General features: G+C 30.5%; 1 protein-coding gene across 3 annotated transcripts in view; it reads left to right on the top strand.

Annotated features, from left to right (window-relative positions):
- LOC125067184 (homeobox protein abdominal-A homolog) overlaps positions 1 to 4,786 on the top strand; it is a 38,496-nt gene extending 33,710 nt beyond the window's left edge. For all 3 annotated transcript variants that reach the window (XM_047675619.1, XM_047675618.1, XM_047675617.1), the window contains one exon: positions 959 to 4,786. In XM_047675619.1, coding sequence (XP_047531575.1) covers positions 959 to 1,356 — 398 coding nt within the window. In that variant the 3' untranslated portion in view covers positions 1,357 to 4,786. The remainder of the gene's footprint in view (positions 1 to 958) is intronic.
- Positions 4,787 to 25,601: the final 20,815 nt, after the last annotated feature.

The raw sequence follows: 25,601 nt of genomic DNA, 5'->3' as shown, positions 1-25,601 counted from the left end.
TAGGGTAGACTATTTATCTTGTCTTATTTATTGGCTGACTCAAAACCTGTCTGGGCTCGGCTCGACCGCCATGTAACCGAAGAGTAGACCCAAAGATGTATACCTACGGATATATCTAAGAAACGTGTTATAGGTATATACTCCTACTTAAGTTTTTGTTTCCGAAGTAACTTTTAATTATATTAAAGGATATATTAATGTTTTTTTAATTATGTCATCGTATAAATACATAATTTTATTACATTAAGTAAACGCTTTTAATAATTTTAAATTTCGTAAGTTGAATAATCTTAAACGTTGTTTGTACAATAACGCGATAAATTAAATTTGAATGTTTTATCTTTGTGACGGCAAAGGGTTAACTTTCACAGTTTCTTAGAAAAACTCTTTACCGTCCCAACACAAAGCGCCACCTCACAAAGAATTAGAAAGTTGTGCAACCCTTGCGCACTCGGACTTTTTTGTAACGATTTCTTTTTGAAATCCCCATTGTAAATACTTGGTCCATTTACTTCTCTTAACCCTTTCCGTTAGTTTTCTACTGTGAGAAAGGATCTTGTACTGACACTCGTACATTTAACGGTTCGTTTATTGATTTGTTGTTATCTAAATGTTACATCGTAAAACTATTTTTTAACCTAATTGTTAATCTATTAACTTCGGTATTTGATCTACTTTGAGGTTGGTCCCAGTAGCGGATAGCTCTAAAATTAACTTTACAACAGCGATAAAATATTAATGAGCTATTAAAATCTAAGATGCTATAAAAGTGAAATTTAATGGCCTGCTCGAAGCCTTTGCTTTGCGATTCGCAGGCTTCGCTACGGGCCAGTGATATATGTTCGCAATAAATCGAATTGATGTAAATGAAATTATTTACCTATTGTCATAAAACCGACCAGGATTCCGTTATCTCTTACGAATGTGACATTAATTTATTATTTTCTTTTCTCTTCAGGACCAAATGGCTGCCCACGACGGCGAGGACGACAGACATACACAAGATTCCAAACACTAGAACTAGAAAAGGAATTCCATTTCAATCACTATCTGACGCGCAGGCGTAGGATAGAGATCGCACACGCACTTTGTCTTACAGAGAGACAGATAAAGATATGGTTCCAAAATCGACGCATGAAGTTAAAGAAGGAACTGCGTGCCGTTAAAGAAATCAATGAACAAGCGCGCCGAGAGAGAGAGGAACAGGATAGAATGAAACAACAGCAGCAAGAGAAGCAAGCCAAGCTGGAGAGCCAACACCATGGCCATCACGTGACCCACCACCACGACCCAATGAAAATGCCCATCGACAAAGGTTCCAGCGACATCCTCAAAGTGAATAAAGTGCCGACGTAAGGCGCCTGCCTACCGCTTAGTAAATCCTGACTGATACTGTATCATATAGTGTGAATACATGAATGGAAGTGTTACGTCCATATGGACCTGCGGGCAGCGTTAGTCCTCTCGTATCCACTAGTTTTATGTTTTGCGGCTGATTTAGTAGGAGTGTCGCCTCGTTGTGGAGGTGTTCGTGACTTTTATTGTATTAATGTTCCTTTAGTGCGAAGGACTTGCCTCGGTGTCGTTCGCTGGTGGACAGGCTGGTGATGTGCTTTAAGCATTTATTTTGTTGCCATAACCACACCATGTATTGCAATAATATTTTACTAAATTTTACAAAAGCGTTAGTATCGCTCTAAGATTTACAACTCCGAGTGAACTTCGGTATTGTTAGTTAAGATTTAAAATCTGTGAATCTCATAGTATTTATTGCTACCATTTACTTTAATCCATTATGTTATATTTTTTTTATTAATAGATATTATATTATGTACATTTTGATGTATATTTTATTATTTGTCCACTTTTAGTGGACTGGTTATGTTTTGATAGTCACATTTTTTTTATGATCGTAAAATTTGTTGTATTTTATCAGTTGATTTCGAAAGAGTTGCTTTTATTATTTGTCCATATTGTGATTCAGTTGATAGTTAGGTTCGGAAATTGTTGTTTGATTTGAACGTATACATTTGCAATTATATAAATATAACATTTACTATTTCCATATGAGCGTTAGACGTATGATTGTAACAAAATACGTATTGAAGTACAATTGAGAGTAGGTTTCATCATGACGTATGTTGTGTTTTGTATTCAATGTTTTCATGAGAATATATAATTCGGTATTTTTGATGATAGTTCTACTTAAATCTTGTCCAGATGTTTAAAATTCTTATAATGTAAAAAAATAAAATAAACTGCATTGTGTCCATGCATCCCAAAACGTCAGATGTTCAAAATTATATACGTAACATTGATACATATATTAAACAATAATGTGACTAAAATAAATTTTACATGTAATTTTAAAGTTGACTAGCTTAAGTGTACTATACATAGATAATATACGTTCGACTTTAAGTATTGCTAAGACGAATAGAATGCCTACCGCGAGGTAGAACTTGAAATAACTACTTTGATTTGCCTAATGATGTTTCTGAAGCAGCTTTACCCTTAACCGACGATCAAATGCTCATAATTTCAACCATAAAATGTATTTATAATCATTTAAAACTTATTCAATTCAAAGTATTTAAATTTGATCGGTTTCGTGTACAACATTACTTTGCTCTCAAGTCCACGTTGTGCCAAAATATTATAAAAATTAGCTTCGTATCATGAAAAAATTACGAAACAAATGCACTAACAAAATCGTTTCGCTTTGAACAAATAATCATGTGTTTCTTTATATATAAATCAGAACAAATATTAAATAAGGGCTAAAAAAAAATTAGTATTCATAGTCACCATTATACGTAAATTAATGTCAGGGTAGAATTAAAGAAAATTTAAAATAAATATGTGTACTAAATTGAAATTATCGCTTAATTTTTATAATCATCACTCAATATACATCTGTCCACTGTAATGTTCGTATTATATCAATCAGTAGGTGTAATTTATATCTGGATATCATTAGCACAAGTCCTCTTTAGACTTAAGATATTCACGAGGACATTTTTTCTCAGATTACGAGCGAATCTTAGGAATCGTAATTATACTTTCTACGAATAATGAATAATCATATTTTTCCAAAACAAACAAAAGCAATATTTAGTTGTTAAAACGATTTCCATAGTTCGTTTCGATCTTCATTACGTTACGGAAAATAATCGTCAATTCGATACTGTTACTTAATTTAAATTAATAAATATTGAAAGAAAGTAAATATTACTCAAGTAACGAAACTTAGGGACTTAAAATCCGTTACGTAAAAACGCTGAAATATTAATGGAGTTTAGTTCATTTTACTCGTTTTACATTGAGATGTCGGCGATAGCCAGATATTTGCAATAAGAAATGAAAACATTTCATGAGCTATAGACGTCGCGTAAGATTACTATAAGGTTGTCATTAGTAAGTAAAATAGAACCTTTATCCCATCTTACTTTTAAATATGAATCGAGAATGATAATCGAACAAAATGTACTTAAGTAAATTTCGTATATGTAGGCTTTATAAGTTATAATGCATAGTTAATAAATAACTTAGACACTGGTAATAATATATAAGCGTAATAAACCAGGCGAAGTATTTGATTAAAAGCGCTTAAATACCTATTTAGTATCGTTCGTAATGATTATGATTGGAGGAAACGATAGTACTATTCGGAGTAGACGGGCGTACACACTCGCACACGCGTCGAGGACGGTAACTTTAGCGCAATGTGTGTATACGAACTTAAATTGTTGTTTCTGGATTTGATAAATAATATTCGATCCCGTTGTGAAAATTCGCTTTAACAATAACTGTTTCGTTACTCGTATGGGTCTGTGCAAATTAATAACTCCCTTTAATCTATACGATATCGCCTTTATGATTATTATTTACTGTTACGCGATTCCTAATTAAGTTTCGTTTCTAACAATAGGTAAAACTTTTAACGTATTAGTAATAATGTTTGTGTGTATGTTCGTCGGATGATTTATGTCAGGTTCTCTTTATTGTTTTTGCCTCGTAAAGAACTGTAGATAATTCACGAGGAACAATGAGCAATTTGCTAAATAGATTATATACGACCTCCATCCGTAATATTGTCTTGCCATACTGCTAGTGTTTCGTAGACTATAGGTATTAATATAATACCTGGCCGAATATAGATTTCAATATAATAATATACCCTACCGTATTAATCTTAATTATAATTTCTATTTCTCCATTTACATAAAATCAGGCGAGGTTTTCCAGTTCTGTAGATTACTTTATTTTATAATAGTTTTTAAAACATCGTTAAGTTGAAGTACCCATTACGCCATTTATTTTTTAAATATATATTTTAACAAGACTTATGTTCTGTTAGGTTATATCGAATGATTGTTAATTTTTATCTTAATATAATTGTAGTTATGTATGTATGTACCTATATCTATATTTTCGAAAATAGTAACTAAATCGTCGTAAAATTAAGTTATTGTAAATAGTCGTGAAAGTTTTATGTGGCGCATTATATGAATATATATCTTTTTGTTTTATGTTACGTATTTATGTAATGGACGTACGTGTTAAACGGATTTCACTTGACTAAGATGAAAAAGTTTACTGAAACTCTTTTAAATTAGTGAACAGCCGCCTTCTAAATTGTTTAAATCTTTTGCTGAATAATTGTATTTTATAATATTTGATGATATTTTTTATCATTATGATTAAAGTGTAACTTTTTTTGAAGTCTTTATTTAATACTAAACATATTTGAAATATTTTTATTTATAAGCAAAAATGTATTATGTTTTTTTTTAATAGTTATTATTGTAATATTTAGAAAGAGATCTGGTCAAGTGAAATCAAACGTACGACTCAACGTGACTGTGTCGTGTTAAACTAAGAAAATAGATGGGTGATTGTATATGAAGCCCGCATTCAATATTGTAATATTAATTTCGAAAATTCAAGAGAATAAAGAGTTAATGAAACAATTGATATTTTAATATTATAAACCTTACCCCTATCTTCAAATACATTGAGGAATTATTACCTATACGAATAATTTATTACGTCCAGTGTTGTTATATGTCAATATGCTTAGGTAAATAACAAATTATTGTTATAATCGATTATGTTTTTTTTTTCGATTAAACCACTAATTCGATTAACGTATAAGTACCTACAGTTAAAAAGATAAAAACATTTGGATATTGTCTTATTAAAATTATATTGCGAAAGTTTGGATGGATGTTTGTTAATCAATCACGACGGCTAAACGGATCTAAATGGTATATGGCCCGTAACTTTTATCCCGGAATAATGTACCTGCTATTTAAGTTAACATGCTATTATTAAACAAAACAATAAATAGTGATTACGAGAGCCATTTTTTCACATTTGTAATACGTAAATGATTCAGTTTTCAAATTCATAAACTGGACTATTAACACACATATATACGATATCTAAAATAATATAGGTACGAATTAAAGGAATTACTTCTTAAATACACTACCAATAAATTAATATTTTTAACAATCTTTGTACATTACAAACAATTTAACGTCAGTGAAATAGCTGAGAGGCATAAAGCGTCTCTGAACACACTCAAAGCTTTTGCGTTTGAGTTGCGCAATGTGACAATATACTCTTCGGACAAAACGTAGGTACGTCGTGGGGTAAATTGTAAGATGGCTGAATGTTACATGCAACTATATATACATATCTTCATTATGTTTGTAGTAATTGATGTAGTCTAAAATTCGGATGATTCCCGTGGCCATAGGAAATACATATAAATACCTAACCTCGGAGAATTAATTAAACATTTTGATTTACGTAGTCCCTCAGTTATAAGCGGGCTCGGTGGCTTAGCGAGATAATAATGATAATAAGTTTAACTAACCATACAAATATATATACAAAAGTAGCTCTGTCCGTCTTATACGTTAGTTCAGTTCACCGTTTGACTAATTTTAATGAACTTAATTAGTGGCATAATTTATCATGTATACGTACAAAATATAAGCAACTTGGTAAGACTAAAACAAACGATATAAGAATGATACCTATTAATGTTAATTATTAAAATAGAATAAATGACGTTGTATTAATAATATTTTAAAATAAAAAATGTCGATTCCTTTAATACATTAACATCATATTTATACTTATAAAGTATTAGAAAAATCTTAATTAAAACATTGTGACATAAGAATATTCGCCGACAAATATATTTTCAAACTTTCAATATCAATTACCCTTTTTCAAATTAAGGTTAAAGCTTGTGATATTTTATTATCATTACTTTCTACAGAAATCTATTTGTCGATGCAAATGAATTAGTTCTTACTTTGTATTTTAACTCATGCGCAATCACCTACATGAATCACACAGGACTGTGACGCTATTCCGATAATATAATTCTATAATACTAGCTTCATTGCCGACTTTGCAAGGGAAATATTAACCTAATTGTAGCTAGACATTGCTAGAATGTCATAGTTTAATCAATATCAATCCAAGCTATTTATTAACCCCTAGTGTTAACACAGCTTACCGCATATTTAGTAAATACCAAATTATAAACTGTAATTTATATCTACGTGCAAACAAGTAATATGTTATTTACCTATATCGATATTATTTTATTATTGACACAAGAAATGGTTAATGTTTTTTATCAATCGCATATATATGCTGTCATGAAAAGGTGTTATTCTTTAAAAGATTATTTGTGTTACGTGAAAACTACTGAACTTGAGTAGTATTGGAGACTATGACCAATCGATGCGGAGTCGTCCGTATGGTTAAAGGCCAATAGTTTTTTGAATTCCTTTAGACCTTCCCTTTTTTATTTAATGCACAGCGAAGCGGACGGGTGACAGCTAGTGTTAAATATTTTTGTGATGCATAACCCTCCTACATCTTCTTATATACATATATGTATATTAGTTATATACTTGGCAGCGTCCGCTTGAAACGCTCCCGGACCGACAATTTTCTCTCCAACTACGTGGACGTTGATATTAAAATATGTCTCTCTCAAAAATATGCATCACATGTCTAGGTAGGTACTTTGACCATTCTTAAGCTACAAGCTATCATAATGTAAATGTATAGAATTAATCGAATTCATACACTACATAGTTTTTTCATACTAAATACACCATGACTTAAAAAAGTATTATATCCAATAGTATTCGATTATAAATTATTTAAAACCGATTATAGCCCATGAAACATTTAAAGATAACATATTAAGACACATTTTAATAGACTTTATAAAATAATTAATTATAACAATAATAAATATACTTTCAATGGCTCTATCTTAGTACAATATCAAAGAAAAGAAAAATATGATTATTATTGGACCTTTTATGAAGTCTGAATTTCATAAATGTGAAAAAATGAGGTTCTGGACGTCACTAAAGACCCAATTTTCATAAAATAAAAGGTACTTAATTTTTTTTCTTCTTGTCAAACGATATTTAAAACAATATTAATTCCCACCGTAACTAACATTCACACTGTCGGCAACTCATTCTTATAACAATTTCTGTCACATATTTCACTATAAAAAAGAAAATGGCATTGCCCCTAATAGTTTAATGCCCCTAAATACCAATAACGTTTGTCGGATCCCCGCCAAAAACAAACCATGAGTTATATCCATAATGTAATGTATTCTGCCATTCCGCCATTTTCCATTCTCCACAGACACTGGTGCTGTCAAATAAATTTCAAACCTACAAAATTCACAATAGGTGGGATCGTTCTCCGTTGGACACAGAATTGCTCAGCAATCCACTTCCTTCTCTGAGCAAAAGCTATGCTAAATAGCTGCGAGCCGCAAGCGATTTTGCGCTCAAATTCATAAATATTTTTTGTATCGACCTTTCGTCTCATACTTTGCCTTATAATTTTTTGTTGATACTTTTTTGGAGTACCCCTATCGTTTGACATTACCTTTATGGCGCCCAGTATCTCGTGGTGTGATCGTAGCAAATTCTAATGGCAATTAAAAACAACTGTAGTAGCTTTTTATCGACAAGGAATATATAAGTGTAATTTTATTATATGTTTCAATTATAAAGACTCGATGTAGAAAAATTGTTACAGGAATAATTTAATTAATAATATTTAATAATAGTGTTTATGGTAGAGTTGTTCTATAATGATCATTTATAAAAATATCACCATCATAGCAAATGGATGCAAATCACGTAACATTTGATAAAATGTCTCTATGCTAAATAAGTATTTATTTAAATTTTCCATTCACATTCATATTTTAATATATTCAATACAAAGATATATCTAAGGCAATGGATTGATTTATGTCATTGGACATCTATATTTATTAATATTCATTATTTATAAATGATATTATAAATTATTTATTATAAAAAGTCAAATGGAAAACTAAAACTCAAATAAGATTACAATATGATATACTAAGGTCAGGACATCATGTCGGATTGATTAATTAAGTAATTATTTTACTTCCTTTTGCTAAGTTCGCATTGAGGTACACAAATTAAAGAAACAAGAGAAAATTTAAAAAATATGAAAATATATCCTTCAGGATATTCTTACTAATAATTAATTAACAAAAGGTTTCTACTTTAAATGAAGTCTAAAACAGAGGAATATTATTCCAACCTTACATTCATGAAATCAGCGTCGTCGTCATGAAGAATCAAAGGCATGTATTTAGCAATAGAAACGTAAACATAAGCAAAATATATCTTTAAACTTTATACCTATTATTATTATTTTTTAATGTACGAGATTTTTATCGATTTTAAAATTAAATTCGACTGAAATATATATCGATACAAATCCATTTCATTAGCATAAAAAAATACCTATTGTATGAGCGAAACCACGCTAAGTCCGTTAATTTATGAACAGAATGATAGCTTTAATCCTATTTGCGCTCACGATTAAGCTGCAGTGCGTCGAAATGGCATAGACTGAGCCAATTTCATGCTCTGACGCTCCCTCTCTGCACCAAAATCTCTTAATACGTATTGGAATAAAACAATAAAACTGCTATTGCCATTACCAATGAGACTTTAATCTATTTTTCTCTATATCTATAATTTAAAAAAAGCAGACGTTATAAATGTAATTTAATTAAATCAACTTTAATGATTTTTTCTTTCAAATTTCTCTCCTTGAAAATTTTATCGTATTTGCAAACGTCACTTTGAAATATTTTACTTAATAGCCGTTATAAGCACGTTTACGTTTTCATTTAATGTAGTTTTAAAATGTTATTGCTGCTGTAAAGTTCGTTAATGTGCAACGCTTAGATCGATTCGCATTTCAAAAGTATGTATATATAATATATAGACATCTATGTACGTAATAGGAGCCGAGCTGAATTGAACATGGCGACTGCGATCCGCTTGCAAACTATACCGGATACGATAGGAAACTCCATTCTTTTATTTTATTTCGGTTTTGTTTCTATTCAATCGGCGAAATTGTTTCGTTTCACCATTTTAACTTTCGATAGGGATTGGACAAAAATATTTATAAATCTGAATAATGAATTAAAAAAATAAAGATAAATATTCGAAATGATAAACCTACTAAATTACAAAGCTTCGTAATTTAATTAGATTAGAACAGTAAAAAGAAATGTTTCAAATAATAAGCAAATAGCAAGAAAATTCATAAAAGTTTAAATATTACCACGTAATATTCGAAAAAAAAATAGGTTTATAATGTTGACACGAAAAAACACCCAAAAAAGGAAAAAACCATATTTCTGTTAGAATTAGCAAAACTCGGCTTATTACGTTAAAGCTGAGACGAATAATAATCATTCCTCATATTTTATGTAGCTCCGTGCCGGAGATGACGTCCGAGGCATAAGGCTAAGTCAACCGACATTGCGTAGATTAATAATCTCAATATAAGCGCCAGCCTGCAGTAAAACAAGTTTCTACCGTCTTGCCTTTATAGATAGATACTTAGATTCTTTCGTCATAAAATAAAAAAAATCATTGTAATGGACGCATTTCTGTTCTTACCTTAATTTCTTAATCAATAATCTGATTATAACTGCAAATAATAACCAGTGGCTTACTTAGTTTAAAGTTAAGTCAAGATCTTTATTCAATATAGAAATATGGTAGGTGGGTACCTATACCTGCTTATTGGTTGTCGAATGTCTACCATCAAACTTGATTGGTACGAACAAAATCATGAATGATTATATCGTCAAGTATTAACAGCTTGTATTGCTATATTCCAGTTTGAAAGGTGAAATTACAGGCATAAGGGATGTAATATCTTAGGGCCTATAATAATAGGAAGCGCATTGACAATAAAGAGAGTGATTTATACGTCTTGCAATGCCGTGTCCGTAAACGAAAGTACCAAGTTACCATTTGAGCCATCTGCTTGTGTTTTCATAAAATAAATTAAAAAATATATGTACAGATTTAGGTACTGAAATGATTCGTCGTGGCTTAGTTTGTAAGTTGTGTAAATCAATGTTATTTGACCAAACAAAAGCAAGCAAGGATACAACAACGTAAATATTTGTCCTTTTTTTATTATAAAATAAATACTTATTATTCAATTAACAATTTAATACAACAATTATTCATGCTGTATTTAATGACTTTTATCTATGTTTTACGTCAAAGTTTAAATTTATCTAAATTTCGAACTATGTAGATACTGCTTTATGGTAAGTTTAAAATATAATACTTAAGTATGATGAAGAAGATGATTACTATTCATAATATCGTAACTATTCATGCTTTAGATGTAGTAACTGAATTTTATCTGTATTACATTCTCGAAGTTCTTCATTTTGAATCAGACTTGACCAACTTTACCTAATTTTGTTATGAAAATATGTTTATGTTTTACTAATTATTTATTAAACTATTCAAAGAACTAAAGCTACGGATTACTTATTTTTTATTCAATTCGTGGAGTGTGGATTCTGTTCCATAAGCTAAGGGATCACGAACGACGGAAAACGATTCACCGAACCAAAAAAAACTGTCAATTTAAAGACTACTACTCCATGTTGTATGTAGCGTTAATGAAGATGGCAATATAAAAATTGGTTATTTTATTGTCAAATTAAAAAATATTAAAAGAAGCTTCAAATGTGGATTCATAAAAGCTGTCAAATATTATGTCAAAAAAAATGTATAAATTACTTTTAAGATAATGTTGTCTTAGATTTTCGCGATTATTACACATTGAAATAAAACTAGTTTTTAACGGATTTAATCGCGTATTTTAATTATTTTAACATCCCGACGTTTCGAGCACTTTGCAGTGTTCGTGGTCACGGGCAGACGTCGGGATGTTAAAATAATTAAAATACGCGATTAAATCCGTTAAAAACTAGTTTTATTTCAATACTTTTAAGATAATTAAAGTAAAATATTAATAAGCAATTGTATTTTTCACCAATGAGTATTAGCGGAAAGCACCAGTTTTTCCGATGAATTTTACCGTATTGCTCATCCTTTTTATCACAATAAAATTGAAGCGCATAAAAAATTTTCTTTCTTCGTCATAGTTACATAGTATTAAATTTAGATTTCTCGTTATAACTCAAAGGAAATTAACTTAGGTACGTATACTACAGTGAAGTATTACACGATCGTTTCAGAGTATCGTAAAACTGTACAGCCGATGTACCTAAGCCTGGCTTCATAATAACTTAGTACATTCCTTATAATTTACTATCGTAAAAGGTCATAACTACAACAAGACAGGCTTAGATGAAGCCGAACACTTTGTAATTTTATAACTGTGTGAAAATATAATTTACGGGTCAGACCTTTACAGACCTCTTTCATATCATGGGAATATTAGTATTTGTATACAAAAAGTTCAGATAACGTAACATACACAACACGTAAGTACATATAGTTGTATTTTATTGAATACAACACATTATATAAATTAAATGAATGATTTCATGCTATTTATAAAAACCTGTGTGTTCCGAAATGCATTTTAACAATTATTCGATGTTATGAGTTATGACCTTTTGGATTAACATATGATCGGAAACGTTCTATCCCTGTTTATTGTTTCTGTCATCTTAACATTAACATAATCATAAAGTTAGTCGCTTATATCGTTAACTTTCTATTCTTCCGCTATCTGTATAAAGACAAAGAATACATTTATTATTACGAAAAATATTAAAGATCATGTTAACATTATTCGTTCTATTTCTGAACGAGGATTGCAAAGTTATTATAAGTTTGTAAATAATATATATTTTCTAAGTAAAGTATAATATAATTTACACTTAGTTAAAGTGTAAATTATATTATTGGATAGAAAAAGAAGTCAAGAAGATCAAACGATAGTTCGTTTGATCCTCAAGTATAGAAAAAGTATCTTGAACCATCATTAGTTTTATTAATTAGAGTTGCTATACTGAATTGAGATGATAGGCGATTCTAAATAACATGTAGATTTCCTTCCGTTTCGCGAAATATAATTTTGCCAGTATCATGCAATTAAATAACCAGATCCACAGGAAGAAATCCACGACACTGCATATATGCAAACAGACCGATAGAAAACTTAAATTTCTAATAACAATTTTTATCTTAGATATTGAAGCATATTATAAAACACAACGATAATTCTAAGTAATTTAACATAACTAACAATTCAATTAACCACATAATTGCTTAACATAAAGTAAGATAATCTAGCTAACATATATAAAGCTTATATTATATACTACACAGAGAACCGGGACTGCAGTATTGATTGGCGTATTGTAACTACTAGTATACCGTATACTTCACCTCCAAGGGCAATGCAAAAGTGAACGGAACACTTGGAACGGCTATTTGCAATATAATTTAAAATGCTTACCAAATAATCTCACAATCACTTTATTTCAATAACTAAAATTAAAATTTTCTTTTAATATATGTATAATAGATACTTAACTAAAAATACGATTATACATCGTTTTCTATTCAAATTGTTAATGAAATTATTAAGCTTGATCAACCGTTTGTTATAATTTGTATGTATTATGTTTGTCTCAAAACCGGTACTATGTCTACTTCACTCAACGTAAAATAATCATTGATTATGTTAATAATATTTCATCATAATAAACATAAGATATACCTTCACCTAGACTGGATTAAATAATGTAAAGAAACATACGGAAAAGTTATAACTTTACTAAATTTTTCATGTAAATCGCCACATCTACATAGGAAATGGCGTTCAAAAGCAAAGTTCCTCCAAACTGGTAGTCTTTCAACGTTTTGCGACTGCGCGAAAAGTTGCTAATGGCCACATTGATTTTGCAGATAGAACCCGGCTCGGTGAGCAAACCTACCTACTACTACAACTATAACAAAAACCGACCCTAATGACGCTAGCTGTATCCATAAATCCAAATGAATGCACTTTTTACAATCCTTTCATTGCCAACACGCAATGGATTGCGAAGCTAAAATAGAAACGAACTCTCTTAAAATCATGGTGAAAGTTTGACTGTGGATACGTATTAATATTATTACGTATGCTTCCAAGAGTAGCTGCTTTCCGCATCTATTTACCGTTGAAAAATCACACATGAGAATAAGCGAAAATTATATTAATTCCAATTTAGATTACAAATATAGGCACGACTTCTCACGACATTAATTCATTGCTTTGCTTTATTCCACAATGAAAACGGTAAGTATAACTGCGAATATCGTGTGTAGATTAGCTATTTTTAATAGCAAGGCTATTGGCATTACATTTTTATAGTCAAAAATTCCAATATTAATGAAGAGAAGATTCCAATTCCTAGCGGCCATTCGACAGTCCCCGTAAATACCTATGAAGTATAATTATACTCTATCCATAAAAATATTACAATAGTCCTCTACGGAGGTAAGTTTAAATTTTATAAAAAGGTATTTTAGTTGCAAAATCGTCACCTGCAAAAAAGCACAGTGCCAGCATAAATTCTTCCCAATTTAATCTGATGGTGTTACGTAACAGATCGTAGAGCGGGAGCCGCTGCAATATCGGCAGTTATTCGTACGCTTAACTATCCAACGCAAGTTACGGCCCGGTCTATTGTTCTGCTTACCCTTATTGCGATCAGCTTACGAGTCGCTGGCAAGTAAACTTGTACAAACGTTCAACGTGTTACAGACAAAGAACCTGAAAACTTAGATGTTTCTTCTACGTTTAAACTCTTTTCAGAAGGCATTGAATTTAGTTTCAATAAAAAGAGATTATTTTAATTTAACTAACTAACACCATCCGTCGTGCCATCGAAAGGTCTATAATAAACTTTAATACACTTTGAACGGTTGTTCCAAATTAAATAACAGATTCGAAGGATAACATAGTCATCTTAAACATAAAATTTGTAAACAATATTTCTTGGTACGTGTCGCAAAACAAAGATCTCCCGCAAAGGGAAATGCCTATTCTGGGCCCACTGTGTAGGTACATACTTTTGATCGAAATCATCTTATGCATTATTTTGTTACCGAAATTAACGAATTCTACATATTATTATTCATTCGTAACTTTAACAAGGAATAATTCGTATAAAAAGGGATATTTATTTGATATTTTTTAAATTCATTAAATATAATGTTACATAAAGCTGTGAGGAAATAAATGTTTGATTTTTAATTATGTATTATAGTTTTGGCTGCGCGTTAATATTCAGTCAGTCAAGACTCAGGACATTGCCATTTATATATAACAACTATTATCATTAATGCTAGGTACACTCGTTGGCATATTTGGTTAAAAATAAACGAATATAATGGACTTATTCGTATGAGTACAAAACAATTGGTTTTTTATATAACCTCAGAAACGTATTCCTGATATAATCTTATATTTGAAGATCCAGACTATACTAGATGCGTTTGACAAGCCAATGGTATATCAGAAGAAATATATTTCGATACACTTTATTAGTGTTAAAGTTTTGCAAAATTAATCTTTTCAAAGAATATTTAATCTTTATATGACCCTTAAATTTATGTTAAATGAATATAGATTTAAAAGCACGCTGTCACAGAAGAGAGAGATCAGTCACTACCGACCAATACCGTTACAATTTGACTTATATCCTTGAAACCGAAACACAGTATTGCTGTATTGTACTCAACAGCAACAATGCTCAGTATTGCTGCTCCTTGACAGACTAAATGGATGATACCTACCAGACATGAGGCTTGCTCAAAGCCACCTGGCTTCTGGTAGGTACCAAGTATTTATTATAAAATTTTATTGTTAATAGAGCAAAGAACCGAAATAAGTATACTGACTTATATGTTTTTTTCTTTAATTATCAGCCTTTATTTAGTCAGATTATATCTACTTAGAATATTATAAAACTTGTGATAAATGCTGTCAGTCTATCCGTCCGACAAATTTGTAGAAAAAAATTGGTGAATAACCTTGCTGTAAACAACATAACGGCGAATACATGATCAAAAGTGTTCATTAATGTCCATAAAACCACATGATACATGTAATTGAACCAGTGACGTTTTTTATACATAAGTAATAAGTACCTACCTATATTTGTACGTCACAATTTTCAATTATAGTAATTATAAAGCATCCCTCTGCTACTACGTATTTTTATGATAAATATTTAAAGCAACAAAAATAAAAATTCTCGTGACGTAACTAACTTTACAGTCGAGTAAAGAAAAATCACGTAACAGAGCAGAAAATCTTCATCCGTAACGCCGAAATAACAAAATTCGTTGAGCTAAGAACGACTGTATTTTTTCTCTTTGTTTACCTGCGTGTTAAATGTCGAGGGGAGAAGAAGTGGGTCTTGTTACGTTGGTCGCTGTTCTCTGTGTGTGGGTAGGGTTCTAACGTAATTCAGGTATGGCTGGATGTGTGTCCTTTTGGTGCACCACAGAATATATATTTGAACTTATAGAATGTTCGGACAGTTAATAGGAAAATATTATACAACACTTGGGCCAATCTTTAGTATCCTTTTCGATATTCATATAGATTAATCTGATAAAATCTTACAGCAATCTCATGTTAAGAACATCGAATGTGTAATATTATTTCTTAGTTAGTCTCGGTTCATGTTCGTAAATATGCAAAGATACTATTTTTATATTTTATAACGAAGAAGGTATCACGAAAAATAAGCGAACATCCTTGATACATACGCAACATTTAAAAAAGGTACATTATTTTATTGACTATTTTATTAACCATCATTGTTTTTAAAATATTTTATGTATTTGTTTATTTAAAATTACATTCGTAATTATTTATCAATAGAGGTAGATACTATAAAAACTATTCATATAGAAATGACTTTCTGAGACGATTGTACAAACGAGGGTCCGCTCATCGAACGAGTTTGAAAACTTAGATCGAAATGGCAAAAAGCTTCTACCAAAGCAAAGAAAAGAGTATCTATCTCTTTGTTATTAAGTGTCATTTTTGCTTCGCTGACTATGTGACATACGCCTTTTAAGTTTTAAGACAGGTGAAAATTCTATCGAACGAAACCGGAAGGTAATAAGTCGCTTTGTGGAACGGACTTATACGACTTTTGGAGGTAGAATGGAAATGGTCTTATCTCGCCTGTAGCAAGGTGATTTACTATAATTACAAAGATAGCGTTAGATGCCTTTTGTTATAATTTTCCAGGCTGGCTCACGAGCGTTTTCCCGTGCAAACTCGTGAAAACGCGGCCATTTTGTAATGTGCCTTGTTTTTTGATAAGGGTGTTAAAATAATGGTGGATTCGGACGGCTCTTTGCTTAGCTATAGAACGTATTTGCGTAGGCATTAGGTATTTGTATCTACGTGAGCTCCCATTTTGAATACTAATTTTCAGGCGTTAATGAAATTGAATGTATACAAAGGCTTCTCTGTAGATGCTGGAAATGTGTTTTATGTTAACTTATTGCTAGATGAAAATATACTGTACCTATTTCTATTCAAGATATACTTAATACTTATTTGACTCCATACATTTTTAGTATCAGAAATTAAAAAAATCACAAATAACTAATTTTGTTAATGTACTTGAAACTCAATTGTGTTTCACCTTGGTAGTACTAATCACTTCAAAGGTGAAACTGGAATATAAGTAAATTATTTTTTATTCAATCATCAAATGGTTTTGACCTAACCAAGGATACTAGAGATATTTTATTTATAGTGATCACTTCAGTTTTCTGATCCATGTATACTTATCGTTCAAGAGACGGGCGTAATTTCTCCGGCTCACCATGCGAACTACATAGCACATTTACGGTAATTTTCCTGAGGCTTTTCGAAGGGAAATCTACATTTGCGAGTAACAACGGCGCGAGTTTTTGTATAGCTCCGGTATTAATATCGCGATAATGCAAATTTCGTCGGTTTATGGCTCCGGAGCTCGTTTTAGACGCCATTACCGAGAATTCGGCAAGGTTTCCACTCTCGAGAGCTTTCTATATATTTTTGCTGCGTTATCAAGTGCCCTTTTAATATTGATAAATGTTTACTTTCGTTTTTTTTCTTTAGTTATATTGGAGGGTTAATTTTATTATACTTATCTGGAGAGATATTCCTTCAGGTATAGTAGTGTCTATAATAGAATAGTCGAAGATATAAGATTATTATATTTAACTGAATAAGTCTTATGTTTACGTTATTAACAAAACTTTAATATTTAAATCACAGTTTGGATTTCGACCAACCATTATTATAACCTATATTCATGTTTAACACTTTAGTAAAAAATAATATTACTTTTCCTCACGAAATAAATGAAATTGTTACAGTTGTAATTCACTTTTTCTACCCCTAAAATCATTTCAAAATCAAAACCAATAGATAATGTAAGTATACCGTTATGAACCTCTTTGTGTAGAAACATAATCGTATTGATAAAATTGGCACATTATAAGTTTTTACGATTTGGAAACTAAAATCTTAACTTTTGTAATGATAATTTAAACCGCAGAAATGAATAGTGCCCCCATAAAAATCCTATTGTGACGCCAACACACCGTAACGTATTCTATTCAATTGCATGGAAAATCAGCGGAATTTCAGCGGCCCACCCTGCTATCGCATCATTCGTCTGTCTCTCTCAGTCTCGGAAAATTCACATAAGTTGGAATGAGAGGCTCTGTGAAGTTAATGTAATTGAGGGCAATATCAGAATAGTTTTAGTCTAGACGAGTAAAGTTGTAAGTTGCAAATTACCGGCGTGATACGGCGCTGGTTAAAATATATTGTAATGGCACTTTGGCTCACGCTTACTTAAATTTATGCGCCTCGGGATAGTGTGGGACATTCTAGCTTCAAGTGCTTGCGAACAGCCCACGTATCTCAATATATACTTCAACACTCATATTCCTAGAGAAGCTACTGAGAAACCTTCAATGTTCTAACCAAATTTTATAATAAGCGCTCGAATTCTATGGTCGTGGCTTATGAAATAAAATGATGAAGTTGTTACACGAATAACAATATACTTTAGCTTAGCTTTATATTATTTACAACTGTTTCGTTATAATGATTTCTCGATATGTTGATTGCTTAACACAAGATAACGATGGATTCCTTATTAAAATAAAATTAAAGTTAATGATGGGGAATTCCAAATAACGTTCATTTTAATATATCCAAATAAAAATTCTCCTCATGTCTCCTTAAGAAGGGAATACAAAAATCGATTGCATATAGGATTCTACTTGAAACATACCTACCTATAAGAGGTCAATTATAAAATAATAAAAGACACATGGAAGAATCAAAACAAATACGGCCTTCAATCACCTGCCAACGCTTTATGAGCCTATAAACCGTCACAAGCACCCATAAAAGCATTATTGCCTATTAATTTCACACCGCATTAGCGAAACACACAATAAAAATTTAACATTTAGTTGTGACATTGATTCTAGTTTTGTTCTAAGCGCCATCTATGAGCGGAGGGCGGAGGCTTCGGTAGAAAAAGATTATAGCCTATAGCCGAGTTTTACGACGTCGTAAAAGTATGCCATAAACCCGAAGGGCACGCACGCCCTCTGTTAATCGTTCAGAAACCGATATTGCGAGGCCCCGAGATAGATTGCTTTGCGTTACGAATAACTTCTCGACATTTGTCTGTTTATGGTCACGAGCCGAATTGCGTATTTATGTGGTAACTGTAACCAGTCGGTACACATCTTGCATCCTAGATGCGTCTATTTTCATTAACCCCAGAACCTGGCAAACTTACATTTGATTTATCAAACGCTAATTAAAAAAAAGGAAAAGATGATTATAAAAAATAAATAAGTGCGTATAAATATAAATATGGCTTAAAACAATAATAACATTTTCACATCATCTTTATATTACCAGCGTACCAATAGTTGGAATCCTAACTCTTTTTATTATGCCTTGGTTAATTACATTAAAGGCTACAAACGAATTAGCTAGACCAGACGCGAAAAATAGACGAAGTTGGAAATTAACCTATCCCTAATCTAGTTTTCAATATTCCTTTGTTCTCTTTCTAAACATATAAATACAATTTACGTTAAAGATACATAATATTTTGAATTGAATAATTTAGCAATATATTGACTTTGTATGATAAATTTAATTAAATATTAAACTTTAATCACCGTCATCGTCGTATCGTGTTTCTGTGCACGCATTAACACCTCTACATCCGCCTCAAAGATCTAAACTCGAATATTTTCTTTTTTTTTTCGAAAGGAACAAAGTAGTACAGTAAAATACGTAACAATTTAATTCGAGCACCCTCACAATCGTTAAATTTTTATTGACTCCAAACGGCATGACTTTAAAAATACACAAATTTATGGTCACTCTGAGTGAAAACGATTATTCAACACGTCGTAACTATTTTATAGCTGAAATATAAACAACGGAACGGGACATCTATTAGGTTCGCATTATTATTACCAATGAATGCGGTCGTAATCACATAAAAGGAGATAAAAAATCAATATTATACAGCTCATAAAAGTAATATGATTACTACTTAAATTTTTTTACACAATTTTCCGGTTTATTTATTATTATATTCCATTCTTATATAAACGATTCAATCTACTTACGTATATTTTTTTAGACTTTACATAGTAGATGTAGTACCTATATATAATATGTACATTAAAAAGATAACATTTACATATTATTTTTAGATTTGTTTTAAAGATCGTCATTTTAAAACCAGTTTCAGACTAAAGAGCTTACAATCCTAGTACCACAGGATGTAAGTAAGTATAATATATTAGTTACGAATTACTATCAATACAAACAATGGGTTCAGGCGGGATTCGAACTCGTTACTATTGGCATTAAAAGATCTAAAATGGAGAACCGAACCGACTGTATAACTTACATTTTGAAAAGGTACTAAATATTTTATCATTAAATTTTTATATCTCATAATGGAAAGGTTTTTGGTATTAATAGTACCTAGGTCGGTAAATAAATTTTAGGTAAACTGTGTAAAATATTATTCGGGTTACCAGAACGCAGCCATTTTAAGTGTAACCCTACAAGGCTGTTAGGCCTCCTAAATGAAATAGGAGAATGCCTCTAGAACACAACAGTTACAATCTTTCAAGTGAAAGTGACTACTTAATTGACCGAGTTTTATAGGTAAGTTTTGTTATGTAGGACGTGTTTTAATAACTTAAATAAGTATATCACAGAATCAATTTTAAAAGCAAAGCAACAGCCCGTAAATCTCCCTCTGTTCGGCTAAGGCCCCTTTTTCCCTTGAGAAAAATATTTGGAGCTTTTTCCACCACCTGCTCCAATGGGGGTGTGGTGAATGAATTTGGTAGAATTTGATTTAAATTAAACATGAAGTTTTCTCACAATATTTTCCTTTACCACAATTTAAAGCATAATATTAATATAAATAATATATATCACGAATAAGAAAAATATAATGATATTAGGTATATCAAATTATTTTTAACGAGTAGGCTCATAAATAATATACTTACATTTATAAACAATACAATACCAGTACCCAGGTAATCAGGACCGGATCTACCGTATGGCTTTTTGGGTTTCAGCCCAGGGCCCCGTGGATTCAATGGGGCCCCAGCTAAGTCAAGTCAAAGTAAAAAATAGACGATAATGCGAAAGAATCCATAATTTTAATAAATTAAACAGATCGTATGGTTTGCAGCACTGCGAGTCCTGCAATTAATCAAACCCATTTAATTAATTGAATTCAAGTCTACGTTCAGATATGCCTTAGGTGGGCCATTAAATAGTGCTAGCCCAGGGCCCCCTAAAATTACAGTCCGACCCTGCAGGTAATAGTTAGTATACATTTAGTTAAAATGTTTCCTAATAACAAATAATATGAAATCTCTAAAAAATACTTAGTATTGTAAATATTACAATATTATAAACTATTAAACTATTATGTCTTTTTTTAAAAAAACTTTACATATAATTTGTATAGTTTTCATTAACAGCAGCATCTAGCGTCAAGTGCTAAAATCACGATTACGACAAGAAACTTTCGTTGCATGTGAATTCACTATAGTGTTGCGCGCATGCTCATAGATGGCAGCATAAGCGTTAAAACCGAACTAAAATATAACTGTGTAAATTGACATACTATCAATAGATGGTGCTTTAACGCAGTTTATGCATGACATTAATTTAATATTACATAACTTTTATTTTATTGCATATTTTGAATTCAGGTAAACTTAAAATTATTCTTGTATTTTTAAATATTTATATTTAAACTCTGGTTCATAATTTATTTAAAATAAATATGTTTATAGGTAATTAGTAAGGTTAATAATATTAATGATTATGCAAAAAATTTACAAAAATAAATGATTTTATAAAAAAGCTTATCTTTATTATAACTAAACAATGTTGTCATTACTTACCTATTTAAAAACTACTACTTAAATCGTTAAGTATTCCACAACATATCCCACTTAACACATTATATTTCTTTAAAAGACACAATAAGTATATACTTATTTTTTTTATTTCAATCTGCACAAACACTTCATTCCATGTAAGGTATATTAAATTAATTATTGATATTAAATTACATCGCTTTATCAACAAGTTAGCGTTAACTAAGACTAATCGGTTCTAAATAAAATTTAAAAGAGTGTAAAATTAGAAATTTACAAACTGTAATTTCGACCAGTGAAGGGTTTATTAACGCTTCCTACTTCTTTGTTCTCAAACTCTTTAAAGTACGCCGCTCTACTATTTTACTTAATTACTTACCAATAAAAAATCTCAACAAAATTTACAACGGTACTTTACATCATAAAAAATAATAAAAAAGAAAGTAAATGGTAAAGTTTTTTTTTAATATTATTTCAGGTAAAAAACTACAGCCTATAACTACAGATCAGCAGCTTAAATGTAAGTTAATTTAACTATTTTTTAAAGTTATATTGAGAGATATAGGTATATATATTCTTTCGGAAAGGTAATCGAGAATTTTGATTGTATTGTATTGTATCAATGGCTATTTAATAAAAGTAAACAAAAATCTAAGTATGTATGTATCACATAAGATACTTCAATACGAATTGTAAATCATCTCAATAATAGAGTAACTGTTTTAAAATCAAGGTAAGGCTTTAACGAGAAGATCCTAATTAATAATCCTACTACAAACCTTCTAATTTCTAAAATCATGTATAGACATTAAATAGGTGGACATATCCTAAACAATGACACCCTTTCATATATTCCGAGACTATAGAGCACACGAGAACATGGGGCTCAGCTGAAAACAGAAACTGCAATCGAAATAATATTTTTTCAAGTAATTATTTAAAAATATATTGCTAATACATAACACAATATCTACTGATTACATATATTCAAGTAGATAATGTTTCAATGTTAGATTCTCTTGACAATTAGATACTACAGTAGTTATTGAATTTGAATTGTAAAAATCAAAACGACAAAAAACTCGGTAGGTGACCTGCCTTACTAGTTTACTTTATTTTAAGTTACAATTAAATCTTACACGAAAACGAACAATTTAGTACGAATCGATCACGCTGTTTATAATCTCTCTATTTTTATACTTAATATTCAAGCACGAAAATAAATTTTCAAAGCAGCGTGTAACAACATAATTTTGTTTTAAATACCTACATTCCTTAGTTATTTATACTTTATACTACCAAGATATTGTTTCATATTATGACCTAATATGCGTACAGATTATTTTCTAATGAGAAGGTACACAGAGCCAAGTAATAATCTATAACCAATATTATAAGATATGCTTAGAAAATTAGCTATTGAAACAGCTTAAACCAACTTACATGATGTTTTTTTGTCATTTAAAAACACGTCGGCTCAATCCTATTCAATAAACCAGTCACGTAATATATTCACTTATATATGTCGCGGGATTAGATAATTCGAAATTTAAAAACACGACTAATTACACACCGGTAAAATGATTGTAATCTTACAAACTTGATAGTGCAAAAATGACACATACCTTTAACTACCATACCTTTATCCGATTTTAAAATTTGTTGATAAACAACCCAATTTTAAGATTTGTATTGAAAATATTATCATTATCTAAATATCCGAGTTTTCACAAAACTGCTAGGATTTTCACAAAAATTCTAATTATCAAATCATCCTACAACATATATATCTACTTATATGTAACGGCTATTTAGGTACTTCTTATGGTAAATTTCGTGTGAATATTTCAGTTAGGTACCACTTACGCAAACCCATAAATAGCTTTAATATCTTATCATAGAAAACATTAAGATTAATTAAGATGGTCTAATTTTGAAGATGAAACTACGATTAAAACATTTAAAATTCCTTGACGAAGCTAATTAAGTTACAATAAATTATTATAAAACCTACATATTTATTTCCATTTACATGGAGATAAGGTCGAATGCTAGGCCGACCTACACGATTCCACCCTTTTTTTTGTACCACAATAGGAATGTAGATATCTATACATAGGTAAGTAGTTAATTTTTTGTGTAACACCAATCATACAGTTTCGGGTTCTAGTTTTATAGTAAACAATCTTAATATAACGCTGATTTGTACGATAATTTTAGATTTAATAGCATTAATAGACAACTATTCTATCAGAATAGACTAGAACCTATTATAAGGTCTTATCGTCTCGTGTGTGGTCGAAATTAGCATAGGTATTTTAGTTTGACGGAGTCGACCAGTTTTTGTATGCCATAATTCCATTTGAATATAACTTTAATTCCTCCCTCATAAAATATATAGATATTAATAAATTTCGGATTTCCACTTGGGTACATATTACCTACCTTATTATTTTTTATTAACTTTTCAACCGAAACAGTTCCTTTTTAAAATCTAAATTTTGAATAATCATTTTGAGGATATCGATTTTCAACTGTTTATGAAAACAAATAATAACTGTGTGTAATGGTGGCTGGAACTTATCTGAGAGACAGAGATAATCGTTATTTTTATTAGTAGGAACTTATTAAAATATTTGTTGTACCACATATACAAAAAATTTGTTCAAAGTTAATTAAACTATTAATTCTTATAAACTATATATAGCTATTATTGTCATTTATATTATATCAATATAATTATTAATAACATCAATTAAACATATATTGATATAGGTATATCATGTTTAATTGACAGTATGTTGGTGTAATTTGAGATTAAAATTCGTTGGACACATTGGCACCTTACGATGGGACTTTAAAGCCTTTTGCAACGAATACCCAAGTATGAACTATGATAACAAGTTACTTATGAGTCGCAGCTGCCTGCTTTTAAAGTAATTTAAAACTAAAAAGACTAGACATAAGTTACAATATCAAGTAACTTGTATTATTAATTCTTCAAGTGCCACCTGCGGGACTATAAATAGGTTTTAAAGTGCGATGTATGTAGATAATTTAATTTAATATAACATTTTATGGTATCATAACAATAAAATTACATGTCAATATAAATCTGTCTATTACTGAGTATAATAAAGCGAAATTGAGTGATGTTTGTCGTATATTTCAGTACGAAAGTTTCTAAGAAAACAATGAATCTAGTACATTATTAGGACTTATTTTCCCACAGCCTCATAATCCGAGGTGACAGAATTCAGGTGCAAGAACAACCGCTTAACTTTCATTTCGAGGCATGGAAGCTGTACTCCCGCACTGACGCTCTGAATTATCTTTGTAAGAAAAGCTAAAAAGATTATTTATCGAACAGGCACCAGGATATTAACCAAAGATCTTGGGGTCTCCTCTCTATATAGTAATAAATTATATTAATTAACTTTATAAAATACAACTTACTTTTCAATCGAGCGTGATCATTGAAATATTTGATTAAAAGTCAGAAGTTAGGAAATATCGAATAAATATTCTAATAAACAGCCAAAATTAGTTTAACTAAATAAGTTTTGGAACATCCGAAGCATTATCAGTAAGGTTTTAGGTAGATTAAAAAACTTCGGTGACTACATCTCGTCTGATATTTGTTATAGTAATAATGTAAGAATTTATATTTCACAATATATATCTACTTAATCTTATTACTCGGAAGATTATATTACT

The sequence above is a fragment of the Vanessa atalanta genome, chromosome 11, assembly GCF_905147765.1.
Source record: "Vanessa atalanta chromosome 11, ilVanAtal1.2, whole genome shotgun sequence".
Lineage (NCBI taxonomy): Eukaryota > Metazoa > Arthropoda > Insecta > Lepidoptera > Nymphalidae > Vanessa > Vanessa atalanta.
This window is presented reverse-complemented; position numbering and strand designations above follow the sequence as displayed.